The following is a 21,240-nucleotide window of genomic DNA, read 5'->3' as shown; positions in this document are numbered from 1 at the left end:
GGAATATCCACACTAGAAGTTCATCTCAAGCTAATGAGATTTAGAAGTGCAAAACTTGAACTTGGTAATCTCCACGGTGCCTCTAAACTCTTATGCATAGTGCATATCTTGGTTATGGAAAAGATAAAGCTCAAGCAATAGAAATTGGGAGAAAAAGCCAGAATTCATGTTAGTCCCTTTTTTTCTGTGTATCAAACAAACTGTCATAAATTAGCATGATCACAAGTATGGGAAGAGTGTAGGAACACCAAACATTCTTTATACATTTCATATTTCTTAGAAAACTACGGTGTAGTAGTAAACATGATTTGATAGTACATCATTTTACTAAAACTAGAAATCATGTGCAAATCACTATATTGCAACAAAAGCCTGAGGAAAAAAAATACCCTGAGACAGTTACTTGAAATACTCACAATCTCTTTAATTTCAGGTTGTTTGTAGAAACTCATTTCAGAATTTAAGAAAGCCTGATATCACCAGGGTGGAACTCTTAAAAGATGTCCGGAACAAGAAGGACCTTATTATTCGTCTGGTTGCCCATGATATTGATGAAGAAGAGACAGAGAATAGAAGGGATGATGGCTTAATCTCTGACGAGGATGAATATGGTTTTCCAGAAGTTGTTTTAAAGGAAGAGTGTGCTCTTGATCTAATGCATATGACTATAAAGGATGAGGAAGAGGAGACAGTGCAAGACAGTAAAGTCAGTTTACCCAAGGTTTCACTGAGCTCCAGTAGCCTGAAGAAACTATTATCCATAAGCAAGTGTTGTCAAACTACTCCTACTAGCACATCAGAAAGTATTCAAAGCTCTCTAAGTCAAATCAAGGAACCAAGAGCCCAAGAAGTGCTAGAAATATCAGATGAGCCAGAAGAACCAAATGAGCCAGAAGTGCCAGAAATCCCACAGGTACCAATAGCTGTTGCAGAAAGCAAAGTGCTTACCCAGGTAGCATCCCTGACAAAGATCAAGTCTTTTGACTTGGAAGAAAAGTCACATTCCTCCGTAAGTGACAAATGTGACTATGTTACTTTGGTTCTCTTATAATATTGGTCAGTTCTTTGATTGTGGAGAATGGCAGAAAAAGTTAATATGTTGCTGGTCAGTCTTCCCCTGATTTATGATCTCCAGGGTTCCTTCCATGTCTAAAATTCAGTGATTTCACAGTGTCACCACAGTGCCAATTATATTATCATAGTGTAAATAGTTCCTTCACTAAATCCTCCTCTGATGCCTCATTGGGACATGGAGGTGTAAGCCCAGTGACAGATAGGGAGTGCCTAGATAATTCCTAGAGACTCAGAGTCAGGTTGGCCACAGAGGGATGAAGTTTTAGCCAAAGCATCTCCCAGAGACTAAAATTTATGTCTGCCAAAGGAGCCCCTTATCCCCAACAGAATCCGATATCCTTAAAGTGGTGAAGTAAGCTGTAGATGCTTAAAAGATGAAGCAACAATGATGGTCTTGAGAAAAGGCAGGAGGATGTAGTGGATAGAGCACCAGACTTGGAGTTAGGAAGACCTGGGTTTAAATCCTGTCTTGTAGACTTCACTTCTCTGGGCCTCCATTTCCTCCTCTAAAACTGTAGTCCTGTGATGATCCTAAGAAGCATTAGAAAAATAAAAAATGAGGTTGCCCTGAGTCAAGTATAAAAAAAATCATCTCCAAGAGGGCCTCTCAACACATTTGGTCTCCATTCTGGATGTTGCAGAGTTCTGAGAGTTTTCTGGACAGGAATGGCATGATAGCCAAACCGAGCCAGGAGGGCCCCACCCCCAATCTGATGCCCCAGGTCATTCTTTTTCTTCATTTTCTTGCCCTCCTCATACAGGGTTTATTTTGATGGCTCATGCTTTTACCTTTTCTGTGCTGTCCCCACCACCCTCTCACATGACCCAATAACATTAGATGTGCTCAGAAGTGCTAGAGTTATGTGGGCAGTGTGGGGCATTTCTGTGACAGATTTCTATTCCCCTTGCTTAAACCTGTGCTTTGATGTTTTTCTTGTACTTTTTTCAGCAAGAAGAGTTGAGAAACATTGTTTCGGAGCCTCCACATTATCTGATACACAGAACTATGAGCTCATGCTCATACAACCAAGAGATGCTTTCTGAAGGGTATGGTTTGGTTGTTTTTTGGGGGGCTTTTTAGCAATAAGTTTATTTTGACTTCCTGTGATAAGCCCAAGTCTTCCAATATGTAAACAACAGCATAAGAAAAAGATATTAGAAGAGCAAGCATAAGGAAACTCCCAGAAGAGATTGTAAATGATCATCCTCATGTCCCTCACCTTCTATTCTTTAGCCTTTATTAAGCTCACCTTGCCTTTAGCCCTGTAGTGACCAAATCATCTTGTTTCCGTGATCCCTTTTGAATGTCATTTCTCTCATATGAATTTGTTGCCGTTATCGTCTCTAATTACATAGTTGTAGTCATTGTGTATGTTCTTTGATTGTCCAGTTGGCATCACTTTATACCTTTCTATGTGAAAGAAATATGAAATGAGACTTGTAAATATGTTGAAGCTAGATTATAAAAGTCTTTAAATGGCAGGCTTTGTATTTTATTCTAGAGGCTAGAGGGAATCACTGAAAACCTTTGAGCTGGGCCTCTTTGAGCATGGGAAGACTGCTTTCGTTACAATTCAGAAACTTTTGCTTTCTATAATTCGACCATTGTACCTATCACTCTTCCATCTAGGACTGTCTATTTTGATTACATTTTAGTAGTTTCCTGTTTTTAATTGGGTTTCTATAAAGGTAGCAGAATTTGTTTTCTCAATTTATAAGTTTTTTTATATCCAAATGTGGACTGCTTTTTGAAAATGTTCCATGAAGGTTTGAAGAAGTGAATTAATTTATCTAAATGCAACAAACTAATTTTTCCAAGATTCCATTGATGTCTATAGTTCCTTTCCTATTTATCAGTTCCCTTCTTTTAAAATATAGTTGCTGTGCTGTTAGGCAAATAATATTGGTATACTTTCCTTATGAATGGCGCATTTAAGCATGATGTCGTCCCCATGTCATAATACTTTGTAATTTGAATTCAGCCTTGCCTGACTATCATGGCTACAGGTTCTGATTTTCTGGGCCAGACCTGTGACTTCTCCAACCGATGCTGAAGGGCTAATGGTAGCTAGGGAAATGTAAAGGAGCAACTGCTCTACCATTTATAATTTCAGAGGGTTGTTTGGGGGCCCTGAGAGATTAGGGACCACTCTTCCAGGGTCACACTGCTCGTTATGTGTCAAAGACAGGATTTACCTGAAGCAGTGTAAATCTTATTCCAATTTTTCATTTTAAATCTGCCTTTGGGTGTTTAATGCTACATATGGTTGTCTTGGATTTTTTTTTTAATCAGTTCGATAACCCTATTCTGTTTGATAATAGAAGTCAATCTATTTGTAGTTAAATATGGTTCTGTCATACTCTGCTAAATTAAGTTTTTATCATTAAGGAATGTATTCTACCTTCATTCACTAGAATTAGTCCAAACCTGTCTTACACATATGCATGGGAGAACATACATTCATCACCAAAGATGGATCCTAAATTCCTACTATTTCCTCTCAAAGTTTTTCAGTGGTTTCAATCTTCCCCCTTTCTTTCCCTCCTTTCCTAAATGGAAGTGCTACTTTGGGATTATCTGTTCTTCCTTCTCCCTCAATTATCCATTTTTTGTAACACCTGCAATAAAAGAATTCTATCTTCTCATTCCTCCTTGTCTTTTACTTTGCTCTTGTTGGGAATTCTGTTGTAATATATGTGTTTTATATATGTATACATACGTTAACATACAGGTATGTATATATGCATATTTCCACATGTATATGTGAATGTATCTATCCATCTACCCATACACACTTTCATATACCCATATATACGTTTCATCTACTCTTTCTCCCTCCCCACCCTCAGCCTGTTTGTGGCCTTTAATTGTCAGTTCGGACAACCTGACTGCTACCTTGCTATTGGTTCAGAGTCAAAGCCACTGTTGCCTCAATACTGATGAAAGTGGAAGAATATTCAGTTTTACTATCTATCATTCTAGTGCCTTTCCCAAGTTTGTCCCCTTCTACCCAGAGACAACTATGGATCACACCACTCCCTACCCTTTGTGTTTTGCTCACCCTGTGAAATATTTAAATCTAAACCCCATTCTTAGCCAGTCCATGCAGAAGTTCATAATTGATTTGCATATCAAAGGTCCTAGCTAAGCCTGGCCTCCTTTACCAGGAGAAGTTCTTGGTTGATTTACATATCAAAGGCCTCACTGTGGCTTACTTTTGCCAGTAATTTTTTAATATTAGATGAATAATTGGTGTTCTTTGATAAGCAATGTTTTCCATCTTATCTACTTGTAAAATCTCCTTGTCAGGGTATCTTTAGTGTTTGACATCATTGTGTTTGGGTGAGTTGAATCTGGCATTCTTTCCTATTGGTGTCTGTTGCATTGCCTATTTTATAGCCTGTCCTTTGATCTTCCCATAATTCTGGAAATTTTTTCTTGTATTATTTCAGACTGCCAGTAGTCAGTGAAACATTTATTAAGTGTGTACTATGTGCCAGACACTGCACTAAGCACAGGGGATTAAAAAAAAAAGACAATCCCTTCAAGGGGCTTACAGTCTAATGGAGGAAGGCAACACACAAAATAAGCCAAAAAGCAAGGTGCAGAGGGGAGCCAGGGAAAGTACTCCATGAAGAGGCATAGTAGGGCAGCCAGGTGAGAAATGATTTCCTGAAATATGGTGTCCAGACTCTTCCTTTCTTCACATTCTTGAGAATGCGTGATGGTTCACCTCTCCACAGCCTGTTGCATTGTTCCATCTTCTTTACTCTTTACATCCTGAAGCCTCCCTGCAGGTGACTTTCCATCACATTTTGCAGCCTTTTGGTCTTTCAAGAGAACAATTCGATTTCTCATTAACTCCTGATTTTTCTCTCAGTTTTCCACAGCACTCTCAACATTAATTTTCATTATCATTCTATCTTGTTCCTTTTTTGGGGGGAAGGGTAAGGAGGGGGTGAATGCCTAATGGCAGGTCTCACCACTTCCTTATTTTCCTTTAAGTGTTTTATTATTAAATCTGATGAGTCTTGTGAAACTTCTGGATTCATTTTTTGGATCACTGTTGGTACTAGTCCTTTTTTCTTCTGGTATCTTTTCTTTGAATTTTTTCAATGCAGAAAATACATTCATCATGTTTCCAGTGTTATTTTCCTGCTTGCTCATTTCCTTAACCATTCCTTTTCCCTTTCTGAGAGGCTATTATCTTTTTTTAAATTTTTTTAATTAATTAATTTGTTTTCAACATTCATTTCCACAAAATTTTGAGTTCCAAATTTTCTCCCCATCTCTCCCCTCCCCCCCAAAATGCTATGCATTCTGATTGCCCCTTCCATCAATGTGCCCTCCCTTCTAACAACCCTCCCTTCCCTTATCCCCATCTTCTCTCTTGTCCTGTAGGGCAAGATAAATTTCTATACCCCATTACCTGTATTTCTTATTTCCCAGTTGTACACAAAAATAATTCTCAATATTTGTTCCTAAAACTTTGAGTTCCAACTTCTCTTCCTTCCTCCCTCCCTACCCATCCCCACTGAGAAGGCAAGCAATTCAATATAGGTTATAAATGCATAGTTTTGCTAAAGACTTCTTTAATAGTCATGTTGTGTAAGACTAACTATATTTCCCTCCATCCTCTCCTGCCCCCCATTTCTTCTATTCTCTCTTTTGACCTTGTTGTCCCTCCACAAGAGTGTTTACTTCCAATTGCTCCCTTCTCCCATTTGCCCTCCCTTCCATCTTCCCCCCCACCCTGCTTATCCCATTCTCCCCTACTTTCCTGTAGTGTAAGATAGATATTCATACCAAATTGAGTGTGCATGTTATTCCTTCCTTGAGCCGAATGTGATGAGAGTAAGTTTCACTTTTTCCCTCTCATCTCCCCCCTTTTCCCTCCATTGGAAAAGATTTTTTTCCCTCTTTTATGAGAGATAATTTGCCCCATTCCATTTCTCCCTTTCTCCTCCCAATATATTCCTCTCTCTCCCCTTAATTTTATATTTTTAGATATCATCCTTTCCTATTCAATTCACTCTGTGCCCTCTATCTATATTGTATATAATCCCTCCAACTACCCAGATACTGAGAAAAGTTTCAAGAGTTACAAACATTATCTTTCCATGTAGGAATGTAAACAGTTCAATTTTAGTAAGTCCCTTGTGATTTCTCTTTACTGTTCACCTTTTCATGCTTTTCTTGATTCTTGTGTTTGGAAGTCAAATTTTCTTTTCAGCTCTGGTCTTTTCATCAAGAATGCCTGAAAGTCCTCTATTTCATTGAATGACCATTTTTTTCTCCTGAAGTATTATACTCAGTTTTTCTGGGTAGGTGATTCTTGGTTTTAGTCCTGGTTCCTTTGACTTCTGGAATATCACATTCCATGCCCCTCGATCCTTCAGTGTAGAAGCTGCTAGATTCTGTGCCATCCTGATTGTATTTCCACAGCACTCGAACCACTTCTCTCTAGCTGCTTGCAACATTCTCTCCTTGACCTGGAAACTCTGGAATGTGGCTACAACATTCCTAGGAGTCTCTCTCTTTGGATGTCCTTCGAGAGGTGATCAGCAGACTCCCTCAACATTCCTTTTGCCCTCTGCTTCCAGAACATCAGGACAGTCTTCCCTGATAACCTCATGAAAGATGATGTCCAAGCTCCCTCCCCGATCATGGCCTTCAGGTAGTCCCACAGTTCCTAAACTGTCCCTCCTGGATCCATCTTCAAGGTCAGCTGCCTTTCCAATGAAATATCTCACATCATCTTCTGTTTTTTCACTCTTTTGGTTCTGTTTTGTAATTTCTTGGCTTCTCATAAAATCATTAGTTTCCAATCTGTTCCATTCTAATTTTTAAAGAACTATTTTCTTCAGTGAGCTTTTGAGCCTCCTTTTCCATTGGCTAATTCTACTTTTTAAAACATTCTTCTCCTCATTGGCTTTTAGGACTTCTTTTGCCAATTGAGTTAGCCTATTTTTAAAGGTGTTATTTTCTTCAGCATTTTTTGAGTCTCCTTTAGAAAGTGGTTGACTCTCTTTTCATGATTTTCTTGCATTGTTCTCATTTCTCTTCCCAGTTTTTCCTTTACCTGTCTTACTTGATTTTCAGAATCCTTTTTTGAGCTCTTCCATGGCCTGGGACCATTGCATATTTATTTTGGAGGTTTTGGATGCAGAAGCCTTGACCTTTATGTCTTCCCCTGATGGTAAACATTATTCTTCCTCATCCGAAAGGATGGGAGAGAATACCTGTTCACCAAGAAAGTAACCTTCTATAGTCTTATTATTTTTCCTTTTTCTTGGGCATTTTTCCAACCAGTTACTTGACTTTAGGGTCTTTTGTCAAGATTAGGGTATACTCTGGGGACCTGTAAGATCTCAGTTCCTCCAAGGTGGCACAATCAAGGAAGAGGAGTTTACTCTCTGACCAGGCTCACAGCTTCAGATAAGTTGCTCAGTTCCTCCAGGGGCTTTGGGCAGGGGGTGGGGAGGGGCAGAGCCCCCACTCAGGGCTGAGGTTCAGATCAGCTGCTCAATTCACCCAGGGGCTTTATCCACCAATGGATGCTGACTGCTGCCTGCCTGGCCACCATAGCCACTGCAGCCTGGGGCCGGGGCTAGGGGAGGACCCTGGTCCCTTGTTACAGAGGTGAAAAAGCTCTCTCACTGACCTTTGAAGCTGTCTTTGGCACCTGTGGGTTGAGAGATCTGCAAACTGCTGCTGCGGCTTCTGGGGATTCCAACCCCGGAGGCCTGCTCCAGTCCTGCTCTTCCCAGCACCACAAGGCTGCACTATGCCGTTCACTGTGATAGACCTTGTCTGTTAGCCTTTCAGGTCACCCTGGACCAGAAATCTCCTCCACTCCATCTTTCTGTGGCTTCTGCTGCTCTAGAATTTATTGAGAGTCTTTCTTTGCAGCTATTTTATGGGCTGTGGGGGAAGAACCTAGAATATGTGCATCTTTCTACTCCACCATCTTGGCTCTGCCCCAGCATTATTATCTTTTCAGAATCTTTGATTATCCTTTCTTCCTACCTCTTCTCCCTCACCTTTTAGACATTTTTTGATATTTCTGCCTCTATTCTTCTGGAGGGTACTAGGGACCTGGGCTTTCTAATACCATCTTTTGAAAAGGTAGAAACTTTCAATTATACTAGTATTTAAGTAGGAAACTAAGTGAAAAGAAGAATTGTTTAGTGGGATAACCACAGACTTTGGAGAGAAAGGAATTGGATTTGATTCATGCCTCTGCTATTCATTGAGTGGCACTGGACAATTTTGCTTCACTCTCTGGGTTTTTTTCCTCCTTGTGTAAAATGGAGGGAGAGAACTAGATGATCTCAAAAGCTCCTTCAAACTTTAGATGCTCTGATCAAATGTTTATGTCCTCAACTATGCTATAAAGCAGACAAAATTCCATACTCTGTCCCCTCAAGCACCAGGCAACCATGGACATTGTGGTACACCTTGGCTATCTAAAATCTTTCTCCCCACTGTGGTTTCCTTTCCAGTTATGCCCCAGCTTCCAAATCTTTCCTTCCTGTCAGGGATAGCATTAGTGTGTGGGATACAGGGACCCTTACTCAAATTAAACTCAGAGGCTTCTCAAGGTAGAAGGCAAAAAGGAATTTATTACAATTTCATGAGAAGAGGTGCTTCCCTCGAGACCATGGGTGGGGACAGCAAGGGAGTGCACCTGAGTGGAGTAGAGTACAGCAATGTATGGTCCTAAAACAGAAACCCTGTAGCCTCTCTTCCCATTGGCTGGGAATCCACACATATAGTCTAAGCATGGGAATCTACCCCAGAGACAAAGAACACGGAAAGGATCATTGCTCACCAATGAGGGTTTTTGTTACCAAATATGGAACTTAAGGGAAGAATGCTGATGTGGTGTGACCATAACTTTGGTGGTTCGCCTCCATCTCGGAGCATTTTATTTACCTAAGGAGGCAAATGACCAAGAAAGTCCAATCTTACTATCAGTGATGTCCTTCAAAAGACTGAACTTTTAAAATCAATACTTTAGAAAAAGCGGGCAACTCTGGATCTCTCCAGATCATTAGCAATCATTTCTGTCATGGCTATTTATCCATACGTCCCCCATGGAAAGTCAACATGGCATAGTGGATAGAAGGTGGGCTTGAAACCAGTAGGACCTGGGTTGTATACTGTCATGGACATATGTCCTTCTGCCATTGTGGCAGTTGTTTACGTTTTGGCAGGAAGGGTGGGTATTCTTGGGGAATTCATGTCTGAGGGGTCTTCACTTAATCTGATTTCATTCAGTAGCAAGCCCTAAGAGCACCTCCAGCACTTTCTAGGAGGGAGAGAGCGAGCATGTTTCACTCACCAGCTCCTCCCCTGCCAGGTCCCACCCTCCATTTGATACAGGAATGCAGCCCATGAGCTGAGGTTTACTCTCTCCCTTCCACTTGGTGCTGTACCCCAGGTGAGCCCCACCCCAAATTTTCCCAAAGTGCTAAATGCTAAGCCACCCCAATGGTTAGCAGTTAGGACTAGTAATAAGAGTCTGGAACTGGCAGCAACAGAGGTGAGAGAGGATGCAGATAAATCTAAACCAAGGTCAATTCAGGTATCACTGTATTTTGGTTCTACAACATTCTGCTTGACTTGGAACCTAGAAGGGATCATTTTTGTCATTATCTGACTATATCAATACTTGACAAGTTGTTCTTTTAATTAACATGTAATTTCTTCCTTTACTGACTAAACAAAAAATGAAACATTCTCTCTTTTTTCCAACAGTGACAGCAAAGGATCAGGCAAGAAATCAACTGACGGTTTGATTACTTATTTTTAATTTGCATTAGAGCTTATTTAAGAAACACTGGTCACTGCTTTGATACCTTTTAAATTTGAAGTTATTAAATAATACTAATAATATACATAAAATATTTTAAAATATACATGATTTCATCCTTATTAATCCTCCCTCCATGCCTTAGTATACTGTCTTCATGATTTGTTATGACTGAAAACATTTATTACTCCAAGGTCAAGTTTCTAAGGAGAAAGTTTCTCATACCCTACCTAGGGTAGGCCTTGGAGGTCAGAAGTTGTTACTAGGCCCAAAAGCCTAGTATCATTTTCATGCTAAAGCAGCAAGGGAAGACTTCAGTAGAGGAATACTTGTAGGAACTCATATTTATATAGCACTTGAATGTCTATAACCAAGCACCTTAAAAGGAAGGTGCCATATTCATGATTCCCATCTTGGAGATGAGGAAACAAAGCCCCAGATAAGGGAAGGGACTTGTCCAAGGTCTCTCAGGTAGGAAGGAAGTGTTGGAGCCAAGTCTAGTAGGGGAGCTTTTGAACCTTCTACTCTACTTACTTCTTAAGGCTGCCAGAGTGGAAATCCTCAGGATTAGGCCACCAGTTTGTTTGCCTTTCCAGAAGTGAACAACTTACACATGCAACTCACAGTCAACGCAGCAATGGCTTGTCTGTCTGAATCATTATTAAGACATGCTAAATGATGCCATAGTCTGACTTTAAGACAACTATGCTCTCATGGCAAATACTTGCCTATTCCAATTCTTGAATGGAAATACTGGAAGTATCAATGTTGGCTTGAGGGTTGTATTGGTTCCCCCCCAAAATGTAAAAAACCCTAGAGTTAGGAAGGTCTCTGGGGATGAGCTATGGGAGGACGTGGACAAAAATGGCCCAGGTTGTGAAGGTGAGGCTAAATTAAGATCTGCATCAATGGAGGGAACACATCTGTTGATAAGACCACAGATCCATTGAAAAAGCAGAGAATCAAACATTCAAGGCAGAAGAGTTTGTCACACATAGTTTGGCCAAGACAGGTGGTGTGGACTTGGAGGCAAGGGAGAAGGAAGGACGTGGGTATAGGCCAAGGAAAAGTATTTGCAGTGTGAAGCAGCTAGAGTAGCCAAAAATCAGTAATTGAGGAGGCAGGAGATAAAGCAAGACAACTGACCTCTCTTCTTCTCAATGACTCTACCCTATACAGTCAGACTGTAACTGATAACCCAGATTTCAGTGCTTCAGTTTCCTCATCTACAAATGTGGATATGATAAAATATGTTGTGAGCAAAGCACTTAGAAAACCCTAAAGCATAGGAGTGAATCTAGATTCTGGGGGTATAGGGTTTCTCAGTGGCAGCCACAGGTTAGGTAGGCTCTCATGGATTTCCCTATCCCACACCTGGGACAAAAGAGGAGGTTCAGATTTATCTTTGATATCCAATTCTTGTAAAAGAATGTATAACTTTAAAATACTGTCACAGTTTCCTAGTTTAAATTTCTGAGAAGTTTGTTCTATATGTGGGAGAGGGGAGGGAGAGAGGGAGAAAAAGGAGGGCGGGGGAGGGAGGAAGGAGAGAGCAAATGAGTGTACTAGTATAAGCTTAGGAGTAGAATGAAAACCCCTGAGGGGGATGTAAGGTTCAAGCCTCAGTACTTGAGTTTAGCTGGACACTTTCCAGTCTTGTGACCCATTTAAACTACTTGCAAAAGTTGAGCCACCAGTCCTCAAGGAAGACTGTCCATCTCCATATCTCACTGCCAACCCTTCACCAGAAATAACAGCCTGCAGTCTAAGGAGAACATGAAGTATCACATATGTGTTCCCTGCATCCTAGAATTAAAGCAAAGGCCAACCCTACCCCGTCCATTTTACAGATGGACCAGAGAAGGGAAGTAACTGCCCAAGGTCCTGCAGAATTCCTGGCAGGGCCAGCCCTGCATCTAATCTATTGGACTTTAATGCTATACCATGCTCCATCTTTTTATAATCTCTCCCAAGGGAGCCAGAGCCAGCCCCCAACACTATCAAGGACCACACCTCCTTAGGCTTCAGTTTACTCTGGAAAGATTCCAATTTAACTGACTTAAACACCCACTAATTTTGGTTGTGGGATACTGGGTGAGTTATGGAGAACAAGTGTGATAGAAATCTGACCTCCTTTAGAAATGATCATTTTTCAGACAGAGATCTTAGACTTTCACAACTCTGTGTTTTACTCACAGTGTATCTGGAAGAGGCCAAGACCCTAGATGAAACAAGTAGCCTTCAGGTATGTATTTCAAAGTTACTCCTAAGAGTGGAGGGTGAGCTGAGACCCCAACAAAACAAGCAGAGTTGGCCTGAAGTGACCACATCCAAGATGACTTGGAGGTCCTCTGGCCCTTCCTGGCTTCCCCATGGCCTAAAAGTCCACGAATTCCAAAGGAGAGCCAGCCCATTAATAAAAGCTCCCATTTCCAGCCACGGTCCTCACAGCAGCACTGGACAAGTCTTAAGATTCCAGTTTTATAGTTGAAGAAACAAAGTAAGGGAAAAAACCTGATGGTAGTCATTGCTGACATTGGAATTTGGCCCCCAGATATAATGGGCCTTGCTTCTTTCCTCTTGTGTGCGCCAATGTGACCTGATTACTTTTGTCACAAGGACTGCCCTTGCCAGCTTCCTTTAATTTTGGTGTTCAAAACATTTAATTTTTTTCAACTGACAAGGTTTTATTTTCTCTCCCTCCCCTCACTGGAAAAAAAAAAGGAAAAACAAAACTCCTGTGATAGATTTGCCAAGTCAAGCAAAACAAATTCCCCAAAGTGGTCATGTCCAAAAAGTCTCATCCTGCACCCTGGGTCCATCCCCACTGTCAGGAGGTGGGCAGCCTGCTTCACCATGAGTCCTCTGGAATCATGGTTGCTCATTCACTGCCCTGCTCCAAGTTATTAAAGCTTCCAAAGTAGTCTGTCCTTACACTGTTCTACAAATCTTCAGTTTTCCTATTCAGTGCCCCTCTCGGGAAAGGATGATGTATGTGATGCTTGATACTCCTTTCTTAAGAGGATAAAACCTTTTATTCCTCAACTATAAATACAGTATAAATGGAAATTCCTTTGGGAGAAGCAATACCTTCCTCTCATTTGTAGGAAGGAGTCAATGATAGTAGTTCCTTTCCTGAGAGGGGAGAGCACTGGGTGCTTTAACTGGCCTCATGAACACGCTAAAGCAAGGGTATTGAATAGGAAAACTGAAGAGAATGATTTGTACAACCATGGCACAAGCAGTCTGGCACTAGCAGTCTGGTTACTGGGTGGCCTGGTTTCTTTTCTGTTGTGCATGTTGGGGTGTGGGTTGTACTGCAAACTTCTGGAGGTCTTAAGGCACTGATGACATTGGGTCACAAGAGCAGTGGTTGCTGTGACCTCAGCAACTCCTGAGCCCTTCCCTGGTTTCTACAGAAGACCCATGCTAGAGGTCATAGGACTTTACCATCCTGTACCAGAGAGGATATTGATGTTTTCTTTTTCTCTCTTATCTTGGTGCAGTTTATCACCATCTACGAAGGCCCTACATCAACCTCCAATCAGGCCTCCAAGGAGGGCACACCAAGTATGTAACATGTTCTTCAAATATTAGCTTAAGTTCCCACTTTGGTCCCTGTGAATTGAAGATTTGTGATCATTTCTCTTCCCTCATTTCTGCCCCCAGGCCCAAGAAGCAGAAATAGCAAGTGGTCCCCAAACTGGCAGAAGCCTTCCATTTTGTCATTGTGTGTCCCACCACATAACTAAACTGCCACGGTCTCTCTGCGATTTAGGCTTTTTGCTAATTCAGATAGGGCTTTCCTTCTCCTATTCCAAAATGTATCATGGGATTTAAACCTTTGAGCTCATCTAGTTTAAATTCCTCATTTTACAGAAGAAGAAACTGAAGCCCAGAAAAGAGAAGTGACTTACCCAAGGTCACACAGCTAATACTTAGCAAAGATGAGATTGGAACCCAAGTCATCAGTCTCAAAATCCAGGGCACTGGATGCCACTTCTTCTTTGAATGGTTTTACTTGATATTACAGAAGATTAGCTGTGTAGCCAGGGTTGAGGTTTTGTGTCCAAGGCTCTCTTATCAACTGTACCACACTGCCTGGAGAGAGGTTAAAACTGTCAAATGAATTCTTGAGTAAGTTTTGTTCTAAGCCAGTATTGCTGTAACTACATTATAAATCACCTACCATCTAGTGCAATTAAGATGCCCAAGACATCTCAGACCAATAAAGCAGGCCCACTGCCCAGAAATTAGACTGATTTTACCAGATACAGTCGGTATTACAGTCTATTCAAAGAAACTAGATACAACTCGGGCACTGAAGACTTTGACGTGAGACACAGTGCTTGTCTCTTCTTTTTTTCATGTTTTCATTCATTCCCCTTCAGATGTATGTATGTGTATATATACATATATACGAATATATGTATGCTTCCATGCAATAAATCTCTCTCATGTTGTCTACTCTCCTCTGTCATTTGCCTCTTAGAAGGGCAGTGTGGTACAGTAGATAGTGCTAGCCCTGTAGTTAGGAAAACCCGGGTTCAAATTTCACCTTTGATATTTACCAGCTGGTTGACTGTGGGCAAGTCAGAGGCACAGTCTTTGTTGTGACCTAAAAAAGGCCTCCCTCTGGGATCTGTGACCATCTCCACTGCCACCACACCATGATGACTGATGATGGCCATTTGTAAGTGAGAGGAAAGGCCTTGGCTTAAGAGAGGAGAGAGGATGGAGGAGAGCGGAAAGGGAGAGAGGAGAGAGAATACTTATGTGTAGTGGGGAAGGGAGATTAGAGTTGTTGGGATAGCCCCACTATTTCATTTTTCATGGTAGTTTTGTTTTGAAAGTCAACTTAATTTAGAAAGTTTAGAAAAACAGATGCTCTTATAACCTTGCATTTTCACATGGGCTTAAAGGATTAAAGATAAGAGACCTAAAAGTAGTCTAGACCCCCTCATTTTAGAGAGGCCATCAAGACCCAGAGAGGAAAACTTAGCCAAGAATACCATGATGGTCAACAGCAGACAGAGGCAGGCTTTATTCTGACTCCCTTTGGCTCCAAATCCTCTACTTCTCATCATACCCCACTGCTCAGAGTAGATAGGACTCAGGCCAGGGGGAAGGATGGCATCCTGGCATGTAGCAAAAAGGCATTTGGGTACCAGGCCTACTCACTCAGCTTTAGCAGGCTCTTGGAAGCCTGCATGAGTACTGCTGACTCAGATCACTCATTGGTCAAGGGAAACACAATTATTGTCCTGAGCTATTGGGATCCTACCTATTAAGGACTTTCTCAAGAATCAGTGTCTCTGCGAAGCTATAACACAATACTGGTGTAGAAGAATAGAGCACCAGACTTACAGCCTGAGGAGCTGGGTTTGAAGACTGGCTCTACTACTTAATCCGTATCTCAAATCCCTTCCCATTTGAGATATCAGGAGCTGCCAGCCTGATGGGAGGCATCCTTGTTGCAACTGGGAAGTTGGGTCTTTAATGCACTTGCTCTAAGAGGCAGAAGAAAGCCCAGCTCCAACAAAGGCACAGAGGCATTCTGATCCCCAGGTAGTATACACAGAAAAACAGAGGCAGGAATCTCGGGCAGCCTAGAGGGGAAGAATGGTGGTCCTTTGGCCCTTGCCTTGGGTGGAGGGAGCCATAGGTGTACAGTGTGTGTGATAAGAGTGTGACAAAGTAGATTTCTAAGCAAAGGGTGCTGGAAAAAGGGAGAAAAACTCATCGGTTTCATCAATCTGGCAAAGACAACAACAATCCTTATTCCCAAGGAGCTTCCAACCTCACAGGCAAATAAGAAGATAACTAAGTATACCCAGCATCAATGTACAGAAAATACAAATAAGTAAAGCAGTTAAAGACAAGAAGGGGGTGGGGATGGAGAGACAGATTAGGAAAGGCGTCATGCAGAAGATGGTGCCTGAGCTGCATCTAAATGGCAGAAAGGAACTGAGTGCGGTGGAAAGGACAGGGTGCATTCCAGGCATGGAGGTGAGGAACAAAGAGGACAACAGTTTGGCCAGAAAGCTAGGCAGAGGAGTTTATATTTTCTCCCAGAGGCAACAGGGAGCCCCCTGAAATTGGCTGAGTAAAAAAGTCACACGGTTAGATCTGGGCTTGGACTGAAGTGAGGAGAGATATGAGGCAGGGAGACCAACATGGAGGCTGTTGCAATACTCTAGGTGAGAGGTGATGAGGGCCAACGGAGAGATGGCATAAATATACAGATGTGGGGTGGGGTGAGAGAGTGAGAAGCTAAGGATCATACCAAGGCCATAAACCTGAGACACCTGTGAACTGGGACTTGCACCAGAAATAGGGTAGTCCAGAAGAGGGGAAGTTTGGGAGGAAAGATAATTTTTTCAAAATGGGACATGAAGGAATAGAGACTTGTAGGTGATGAGGCAGGAGTTTATCCTAGGTCTACAAGAATATATGGAGGCAAGAGGTGGCATATCCAAACTGCGGAAGAGTTTAATTAGTACAGTTTGAGAAAAACAGAGGAAACTTTGTGAAGGGGAGATGCACAAAATAAAACTGGAATACCAAGTTCAGGAATCTGTATTTCATCCCAGATGAAGCAAACAAGTTCATCTAATAAGCCCCCAACAGTGAGAAACATGCTCACCTTAAACAAAGGACAATACTTGTGAAATCAGGAAAGCTTTTATTAATCCATTCCCCCTGAATGGATGTGTAGCCTTATAGCTTCCCCAGTAAGGTTACAGGATGACTACAACACAGAGAAAGATGGGGCTTCTTATACTGTTTTCCTAACTTTGGATCTCCTCGGATACCATACCCTGGCCATGTGATTCCATGTTCTCTTCTCTGATAGGCTTTTCCTCATACAGCTCCTTGAGCCTGCTCATTAGTCTCTGACCTTTAACCTGTCCATGCTAGGTCACAGCCCTTATCACCTAGGACTGTGGAAAACAACTTTCTTGCTTCCCACAAGTTGTTGAACAGAGGAGTAACATGGGCAGACCTACAGTTTAGACAGATTACTTGGGCCACTGTGTGAAGGCTGAATTGGAGCGAGAAGACTAGGGTCAAAAAGAGCAGTTAGAAGGTGGGAATGGAGAGGAAGGGATGGATGGGACAAATATTGTGAAGGTAACATGGCAACTGAATTGTTGGGGAATGAGGGGGTAATCCAGCATGACTCCCTGGTTTCAAGCCTACGTGACTAACACAAGGTGGGAAGCTGAACCAAAGAGTAGGTTTGGGTGGAGATGTCCTTTTTGGACACTTGGAGTCTGAGGGGTGAGAGAAGGCAAGTCATGAGAGTAGGACTCTAGAGTTTGGCCTGGTATTAGAATGTATGAAGGGACATTTGGAAAATAAGACCACGGAAGTAAACTGACAAAAGATTGTGGAATGCTAATCCTTAAACTACCTCCTACAAGGCTTATCTTAAAGCTCACCTAAGAAAACCTCTGAACATGCTTTGTAAAACATGAAGCCCTAGAGAAAAGAGATGACAAAGTAAGAGAGGAGGGGGCTAAGAGTAGGAGAAGCCTTCCATCCACATAAGCCCAAGGCCTCACTCACCTTGCTCATAGAGGAGTTAAAAAGAGTCCAACAGCTCTAACCTAGCTCTTTACACTTCCCATGATGTCTGTCTACAGGAACTCCTAGGGCTCAAGTCTCCAGACAATCTTCCAAAATGCTTGAGAAGGTGTCTTCAGCTCTGTCAAGGTTGTTTTCTCGATCAAGCACTGCTACTGACATTGCATCAATACCACCTAACCAGGAGGACAAGCCTTGAAAATGCTGTACATACTTAATGTCAAAGAAAGTTAAATATATTTAAAAACAATCAGGGTGTGTCCAAGGAATGGATTGATAAATTATAGAAGCAGAAGCCTGCTTGCACTGTTTAAGGGGGAGGGAGCCTTTGCTTCCTTATCTGTAAAAGGAGCTAACTCCTCTCAAAGGGTTCTGAGAAAAGTACACTCTTGAAGGAGGGGAGCTTTCTGTCCTAAGCATTTCAGAATTCCCTAAGGGTAAGGTAATACAAGGATAGGTCATGACAAAGAGCTTTGTATTTAAAAACAATTTGTTGACATGTCTAGCTGTATACAAAGATGCACAACACTAGCTCGAGTACACAATTTACAAAAAAGCAGAAGCCCCCCCCATAGAGCTGATACTAGAGACTATTGGGGAGACAAAACTAACCTAACACACAGGAAATGGGGTATAATGGAAAGAGGACAGGCCCCCCTAGGCTTCAGTTCTGGCTCTACTCACTAGTTGAGTGACCTTGTTGTTTTTTTCTCTCTGGACCTCAAAACTGCCTCATCTGTAAAAAGAGGGATCTAAAGTCCCTTCCTGCTCTAACGTTGTAAAATTAGAGAACAATATGAGACAGTATATTAGCACAGAAAAAAGCCAAGACACTGTCAAGATGAGTTCAAATCCTACCTGACACGTACTGGCTGTAACCTCAGGCAACTAAGATGAGTTGCCATCTGCAAAGGTGGAGAGAATCCATACCCAAAGAATTTCCCAAGCTCATGAATTTACAGGTCAAGAGTAAACCAAAAAGAAATCATTAAATGCTAGGTGCTATAGGAAATCAGACAAAGACAGGTCAATGTGGACTAGAAGAGCTTCATGAAGAACTCAAGTTGGGCCTTTGTGCAATAGAGAAGTTAATAAATTTAGTACAAGAATTACAGGTAAGCCCCCACTTTTCACAATAGTTACTGATAATATTTAATATCATTTTTGGACTTTAATAAGGGCCAGAGCTTGAATTAAGGAAAGCCTGGACCTAACATTTGAAATTACTGGGAAAAAACATCCTAAGATTATGGGTAGCTCCAGGAACTCACCTTGCTAAAACACTCCCTCTCAATCCTGATCACTTAGCATTTCCCATTCCCTCTCAGAGTTAAGAAGAGTATCCCAGATCGGGGATTTTTAACACCTACAAGAGTACATGTTAACCCCTCTCATCCCAGATCTAATTATAGAGAGGAGAACGTAGAAGTGTAGGGACAGCATGTGAAGAAATTTATGTAAACTACTTGAGACCCACCTTAAGATGTTCCATTCTTTAAAAAGATTTTAAAAGCAGTAGTGTTTTTCTGTGATCACTTTCTTACTAATGTGAATTCCATTACAACACCATTTTTACTAAAGCATTTTGTGATATCTAGGAATTCTGCAATAACTAAGAATTCAGTTTGTTATAATACTTTGGGAATTCCTGTTACTTAAGGACATTTTTATAACAACTCAGTTTTAATGAATTACAATTTTAAAGGTTTATTTCTCCTTTAAGGAGGAAGAAAGTTACCTATCATTTAAAAGTTTCCAACTAATTTTTTTCACAAAAGTTTAGTGAACATCAGAATGAATTTTAAACTGTTTTTAAAGAAAGGAAATAGTTTTAGAAGAAATGTTTTGAAAACTCTTGTGTGATTTTTATTTTATTTTTTTTCTTGTGTGATTTTTAGAAGGCCTACTAATTTTCAAAATAATTTACTGTTAAATTAGGCTGTAAAGCTGAAGAGATCTTGCTCTTCTGATCTGAGCAAGAGTTAAAAAGTGTGTTCTATTTGCTATTTAAGACTGGGACTGAAATTTACTATTGTTTGAAGCTCTGCTTACAGGAATAGTTGTCTAAGTTATCATAAAGCCAATTGACATGTGCTGCAGGCTGAGAATAGTGGATGCCTGGAAAGGTTTTGAAGACAACCTTGGACATAGCCTGGGTAGGATCTTGCTAACTATTTCCCAAATGTGCAATTTCCTTTCAATCCCTCACTTGATTACTCCTAAGTCCTCCCCCCCCCCACCTACCAGCCACATGATTGGCTGTCAGTTAATGCCTTATTCTTGGAATCAAACAGAGCTAAGAAAGTTCTTTCCTCTGTTAAGATATATGACATTGTCCCTCTTTTTCTCTTAGGGCAAATGTCTATAATCAAGTTCTGTAAGTACAATACTAAGTCTATTAAATAATAAGTGGAAATTGGAACATCTCTGAGTTACTACAATGAGATGCAGGAATGAATAGCTTACCACTTTAACCTATATTCAGTCAAATAAATAAATAAATATAATATAGGGATAACATCCTCCAAAGGAGGAAATGATTAGATCAAGTAATAACACAAACATGTAAGGTGATACATGTCTAATTAAATAGAACAGCAAATTTTGAGGAAAAGCAACAGGATCAGACTGATTCCTCTAAGAATTATATACAGATGTGTATGACTGGCTTCTAGAATTTATTATGTTTTTCATAATAAGATCTCAAATTTGGATTTTTGCATAAGAATTGTGTAAGATAGTGATAAAAGCAAGTGAAATTATTTCTTCTTTGTTAAAGTACCTGTCTAGTAATTTTAAAGGGCAGATGAGTTCATTTTATGGTTAGACCCTCACATTTTAAAAGATTCTTATACCAGGTACAGGATTTAGATAAGGACGAACAGTAAATGATATACAAACTGAAATTCTATTAAGTTTCCAAAAAAGGGGAGAACCAATTTTAAGAAATTTTACTAATTTATATTGTCAGAATTATCTGGAATTTCTAGATCTGAACCAGAGAAGCAGAATTTCCTTTTTGAACTGTCCCAAGAATAAAAGCTATTGTCAAAGAAAGGATATCCAGGTATCAGATAACTACATGAGACATCTGTGATTCAGAAAGTGATGTTTAAATGGATATTAATAATGGATTACTGGGATACCAGGAACTTAATGTTAGTTAACATTGATAATTGGTTAGTTAGCATTGATTTGTATGGTTCATGTTTAAGTTTTTTTGTTCCTCTTGGTGACATGTAAATCTCCGTTCTCAAAACTAGTCTATTGTGACCCATCTAAGTTTAATCTGTACCTGATTTAATGTAATTATGCAATTTTGTGAATTTTGAGAAAAACCTTATTGCGTTGTTTGAACCTAGACCTGCGTGGCTGGGAAACTGAACTGTTTCTATGTGCCTTTAGCTGTGTTCTACTGTTTCCTCTTAATTATCAAGTCACATGTCTTGTGGGAGCCCCTGCCACGTCTTTCTGTAGACTCTGGGATCCATCTGTCACATCCATTGCCCTTGCTCCTGAGTGGACATCTGAGCCCATAAGAGACCTTACCCTCCAATTTTGAAAGGGCCTGAAAAAGACATCAGATGTGGACAGCTTTCCCAAGAGTCTGGACCAGGCCCACATGAAGAACAGCTCCCTCCCTACCTACCTGAGCCTCTTGCATACCCAGAACTGATTAATTAGAGGTTTTTCCATACCTTTCTTAGTCTACAGGCGAAGCCTTAGGCTTAGCTTTGACCAAAGTGAGGAAATGATG

General features: G+C 40.9%; 1 protein-coding gene and 1 long non-coding RNA gene across 10 annotated transcripts in view; one reads left to right on the top strand and one right to left on the bottom strand.

Moving 5' to 3' along the window:
* LOC140516958 (fibrous sheath-interacting protein 2-like) overlaps positions 1–17,736 on the top strand; it is an 87,472-nt gene extending 69,736 nt beyond the window's left edge. For 4 of the 5 annotated variants that reach the window (XM_072627790.1, XM_072627788.1, XM_072627792.1 and 1 more), the window contains 6 exons: positions 434–1,009; positions 2,024–2,121; positions 9,839–9,873; positions 12,092–12,138; positions 13,400–13,463; positions 17,543–17,736. In XM_072627790.1, the coding sequence (XP_072483891.1) occupies positions 434–1,009; positions 2,024–2,121; positions 9,839–9,873; positions 12,092–12,138; positions 13,400–13,463; positions 17,543–17,682 (960 nt within the window). In that variant the 3' untranslated portion in view covers positions 17,683–17,736. The remainder of the gene's footprint in view (positions 1–433; positions 1,010–2,023; positions 2,122–9,838; positions 9,874–12,091; positions 12,139–13,399; positions 13,464–17,542) is intronic. The other variant, XM_072627789.1, reaches the window with a different exon arrangement.
* The window catches only part of LOC140516960 (uncharacterized), a 199,289-nt gene that overhangs the window by 65,513 nt on the left and 112,536 nt on the right, over positions 1–21,240 (bottom strand). The window lies entirely within an intron of this gene.

The sequence above is a fragment of the Notamacropus eugenii genome, assembly GCF_028372415.1.
Source record: "Notamacropus eugenii isolate mMacEug1 chromosome Y unlocalized genomic scaffold, mMacEug1.pri_v2 SUPER_Y_unloc_1, whole genome shotgun sequence".
Classification (NCBI taxonomy): domain Eukaryota; kingdom Metazoa; phylum Chordata; class Mammalia; order Diprotodontia; family Macropodidae; genus Notamacropus; species Notamacropus eugenii.
The sequence above is the reverse complement of the archived record's forward strand: the minus strand, read 5'-3'. Positions and strand labels throughout refer to the sequence as shown.